Genomic DNA, 4,967 nt, shown 5'->3' with positions numbered 1-4,967 from the left:
AGGGGCCGCGCGGGGTGGCGGTGGCCCTGCCGCGAAGGGCGCCTGGCCTTCAGCGCCACGGAGGCTCCCTCCTCAGGAGTCAAGCGGGAAGCGTCTTCACGCAGGCCTCGCAGAGATTGCCCCCGACGCCCGCCCTGCCTGGGGTCCTTCCTCCTCCCCTCCTAAGGGGGAAGAGGACGCCGGGCCCGAGGGACACCCTCCCACCGCTTCGTGTAAACCCCTCATCTCCGGGGCATTCCTTTCACTTCTAGGTGGCATCATCTGGCTGGTCAGCCTTTGCCTTTCCCTCTAACTGCAGAAATCAGCAGCAGTTTCTCTAGAAAGCAGTTTAAGAAGCAGCTATTAATTGGAACCACTCTTTTTATTATAGCATTATTAATACATTTTATCTTGCAGCAATATCTGCTCCTTGTACCCACCCCAGGATTCAAAAGGCAGCAAAGCTCCCACAGAAATCAGTTTTGCTTAGCTTAAAGCATAGTCTTAAGGTAAAACACTCATTAGGTGTTTCTCTTTTCAACTCTCTCTAACGCTGATCAGGAGTACAGCATCTTCCAGTGGCCATCTAAATTCCACACAGCATGAACAGCACATGCAGTATCAAGTTTTGAGGACTGACCTGATCCCTGGGCCAGGTATCTCCATTAAAATAACATAGCTGGGGCTTCTATGGGCACAAATACTTCTGCTTCCTGTTACAAGACCTCATTTTCAAATACTTAAAACTACCAAACGCTGATGAAGCTTTAGTTTGACAGTGTCAATCACTTGTGAAGACGAGGCTAGAGAAAATACTTTGTTCATGTTAACTATGGCTTGAGACTTTCAGATGTCCTTATTGGTCTCACCCCCCTTATTTTGAACCTGGGAAATGAAGCTTGGACGGGAAGGACAGTGCCGGCATTGCATATGCTCTTCAGCCATAAGAAAACTCACCCAAATTTACCTCAGAAAAGACACGCTTTTGCACAAACTGGTGAGACTAAGTGTAATAGCACCTCAAGGAGACTCTGCCCTTGCTCAGAGCTCAAATCACTCGCTCTGTCAGGGTACCACAAAGGATTTCAGGAGAACGTTTGCTGGAACGGCTGCTCCAGCCAGAAGATGAGGGGCGAGTTCTGATACGTGGAGGACCTGTCTTGACTACGCCTGCCAGCATTTGGCTGATACCGAAGCCAAACAGAGATAGGAGCCACTGAAGGAGAAGGCAGAAAAAGGAAACTCCGGGTCTCTTAGTCAACAACAGGCAAGAAGAACAAGACTCGGAAAAGGAGCCCTATTGGGAAAACAAAAGGTAGGAGGAGGGGTAGATGAAAGAGCATAAAACCTAAGGACACTAAGAACAGGGAAAGGTGGTGATGCGAGGGACACCCGATCTGTACCTTTTACAACATGTAAGATGGAATGTGAGACTGAATTTTGTTACTTTTTTGCCAGGGAACAGCTGTAAAAACCACCAGGAATGTGCTTCAGGCCAATCTAGTGCTTTTTTTTTTTTGTTCTACTTTAGCACTGTTATTGAATAGCATTACACAATACTGGCATCTTGCTTTAAGGTGATTTTTCCAACATTTTGAATACTGTGTTTTTAAGGAATGTCTTCCTCTTGATCTTCTAAACTGAGAATACCAGAAGGAAATCTGCTGCTCTCTTGAAGTGAGCGGGAAGTTTGCTTGCATAAGGAGAACTGGTTAGGACTCTTGACAGTGTTTCACAGCTTGCACAAAGTTCTCCAACATATTAGAGCTCATCTTTTTCATTATTCTTCTTCAGGAAAGAAGCAAGGATATTGAGGCTTTTCTGGAGCTCCTCCTTTTTTCCATCACTCATTTTGTTCTTCTCGATCAGTTTTGTGATTCGGACAACTTCATTAGCAGCAAACTCTTCTCCCTGCTCCAGTATCTTGCTCATAATTTTCAAGTATTGCTCAGCTGACTTCTTCTCAGTTTCTTTTGTTTTTTCTAAACTCTCTTGCCCCTTTTTCAGGAGGGACTGGCGTTCTGATTTCTCAGTGGTGCTCACAAACTTGCTGGCCAGCATGTCGTACTCTTTCAGGCAGCCTGGCATCCCCAGATAGATGCCGTTACTCTTCAGCCAGCGCTGAATAGCCCTGGCCTTGATTTGGCCACTGTAAGGTAAGGGATTGTCAAAGTCACCATCCCGGAACAAGTAAAAAATAGGGAACTTTTCCTTATCCAGCTTGTACTTTTCTCCGAGCTCAGTGTTCAGTTTATCACCATAATCTATCAAGACAAGACGAAACACAGAAAAGCACAGTACGTTAATCAAAAGAAAAAAACAAATTAGGATTCTCTCCTACACAAACTCGTAAATATTTGTCTCCAGAGTTTCAACGCTTCCTAATAACCTCTTTGCCAGGAAATGCCATACACTGAAACAAAACTACCCCAGAATATCACTTCTGCAAGGCAAACCATCATTAGGTTGTCCAAAGAAAAACACAACATTCTAATGGTGCTTCACTATGACTGTGATAGCATAAGACATCGGCAGGACCTCTACGTACAAACCCTGTCCTCCTTATGATAAATTAATAGCCATTTTTTTCCTTGTTTTGCTCTATCCATTGATTTAGTTTGATTTTACAGTTAAATGGATTTTTTTCCTGATCTATGTGCAGAGAGTGCACACTTACACATTTTAGTTCTGACAGCATGCCAAGATACAAGATGTTTTCTCATCTTACATAAATTGCATTTATTCTTGAGGACAGAAAACATACTTAAAGAGATCTCCACAATGCTACTTAGCTAAATCCATGTGTGTTTAAAAGAGATGTCAGCGTGGGTGAAACTTCCCAGTTAGACCATTCCTGTAAGCTTAAATTCTTAATTCTACCTACAAACCGACACTCTACAAGAGTGAGTAAGGTGACAGTGATCCATTCTTCACTGCTTTTCTCTTAAAGCCGATTCAAGAACATCAAGGTACACCAGCCATAACGCAACGACCACTTCCTGTGCTCTACGAGCAACAAACGGAGGGTTTGCTACAATGAATTAATCATACCACATTTGCTTTATTTGACCGGGCTTGTGGCTAAAGCATGATTCTTGTAAGGCCTTTTCCCTAGAAATGGGCGAAAAGGTTTCTCTCAGCAAAGAAAGAAAAAAAAAGAAAGACAAGAAGTGCTGCAAATGAGGAGGGTAGCATCCAGATTAGCAGCGTGGGCTGACTTGCTTCATTAACCAGCCGAAAGGAGATAAGCAGTACTCCTACGCTCCCCGCGGGAGGCACAGCGGCAGAGCTCAGCGACCGGCCAGAGCAGGTGCTTTGGTCCAACAGGGCCGGGCCCATCTCATTTCTCACTATCACAATTACCTCAGAGCCTGTTTTCATCTGAAATTGCAGCGGATTTTATTTCCTCCACACCAACCCATCCTGTACTAATCTGTCCAGAGTTCCTCACCTGATATTCCCACTTCAGCCACCAGAAGATCTTCACTGGAGCCTGAGCTCTCTGCCAGCTTTTTAAACTCATCTTGTTTCTCACCATACGGATATTGTGTATCGAATTTCACAAGGACAAACTTATGCTTTGGAATTACCTAAAACAAGAAGAAGAAGAAAAAAAAAGACAAAACTTTAGCATTTCAGGTTTGAGTAATCTATAAGTCACCTAAGTTTGCTTTAGCTTGTTCTTCTTTTCCTGTGCAATGAGCAGATGCAGAGAGGGAGAATGGAAATTTTATAATTATGGCCTTTCAAAAATGACTCACTGCAGTGTGGAGGAAAGACTGAGCTTTGGGTGTACGTATTCCTACACCAGATGATAAAGATGGTACGTGGTAGGTTTGGGGGATCTGATAATACCTTTAATTATACCCGATTTGCTTATTGTAAATCTGATTACCATCTTGGAAGTCAGCCAGCTAAACAATTTCCAGCGGGACATTAAGAGGATAGAGGCCAAATCTAGTGCAATTCTGAAGCGTCCCAGCATGAGAACTGCAGCTCTTACCTAAGAGGGGAGGTGCGGGGAGGGAGCAGAGATGCTGGAGGTGCCGTACCGGTTCAGTAAACGGAAAATTCGTGTTTGAATTGATTCCTCTTCGCTTCTGCCGTTGCTTTTGAGTTTTGCTCTGCTCGGTTGATGCCCTTTCAAATGAGCTTGGAAATGGAATCTGTCACCTGGTTTGGGATTTTTTTCTCCCTCCAGGAGAAGACCTTGCAAAATCTTTTTTCTAGTGAACAGGGTCAGATTGCAACACAGGTCCCCACCTACACAAAGTGCTCTGCAAGCACCGTTCAGGCACTGACATAACAGCTGGTTGCAACAGTTAACAGAAGTCTTCAGCCCTGGGCCTGCTGATCACTTTGTTTACTGTCCCGATAAGAAGTGAGCATGGCAGGTGTTACAGCTTTGATATTTCTGCTGGTCTTTTAAACTCCCTCTTTCAGCATTCTGCCAATTACTTCAAATTCTTCTCGTTGCAGAAGAGCTGGAAGGTCCTAAGGGTTGTAGAGCGCCGTAGCGTTAAAACACCAAAAATGGTCTGTCACAGCAGAAAAATCAAGCGGGGGGGCTGGCATGTGGCAAGAAGTATTTGCTCATGCCTGAGCAGCTTGTTTAGGGCTGATGCTTTTCAAACAGCTCAGCTGATTGTTGTCTCTTCAGCTTATACTGCTACAGGACAGGCTTTAATCCTGCCATACGCCGATTCCCTTTCGATGGGCGTCTCGCCATCTGCCTCAAGCTGGGCCTGCGACACCTGTCACAGCACTAGTTGCTACCGAAATCAAAATCCTGCCTCGCTCTAGGAAGACACCTTCATTTCAAAGTGATTCAGCGGAGAAAAAAAAACCCCTCAGCCTGGCAGAAGCCTGTTGCTTTCTCTTTCATCAACAAAAAAGAACCGAAACCGGACCAAGCAGAGTGTGCTCACGGCCCCGACTCGCTCCCCTGCACCGTCCTGCCCTGGGTCACCGGCACGGGCAGAGCAGGA

At 45.1% G+C, this 4,967-nt stretch overlaps 1 protein-coding gene across 1 annotated transcript; it reads right to left on the bottom strand.

Moving 5' to 3' along the window:
* Positions 1-353: 353 nt before the first annotated feature.
* Positions 354-3,916, bottom strand: ERP29 (endoplasmic reticulum protein 29). The gene is made up of 3 exons (XM_009334452.1): positions 3,875-3,916; positions 3,431-3,569; positions 354-2,243 (listed from the first exon to the last, which is right to left on the bottom strand). The coding sequence occupies exons 1-3, from the start codon at positions 3,914-3,916 to the stop codon at positions 1,741-1,743; spliced, it is 684 nt and encodes a 227-aa protein (XP_009332727.1). The 3' UTR covers positions 354-1,740.
* Between the last annotated feature and the right edge of the window lie 1,051 nt (positions 3,917-4,967).

Source organism: Pygoscelis adeliae, unplaced genomic scaffold, assembly GCF_000699105.1.
Source record: "Pygoscelis adeliae isolate BGI_AS28 unplaced genomic scaffold, ASM69910v1 Scaffold262, whole genome shotgun sequence".
Lineage (NCBI taxonomy): Eukaryota > Metazoa > Chordata > Aves > Sphenisciformes > Spheniscidae > Pygoscelis > Pygoscelis adeliae.
This window is presented reverse-complemented; position numbering and strand designations above follow the sequence as displayed.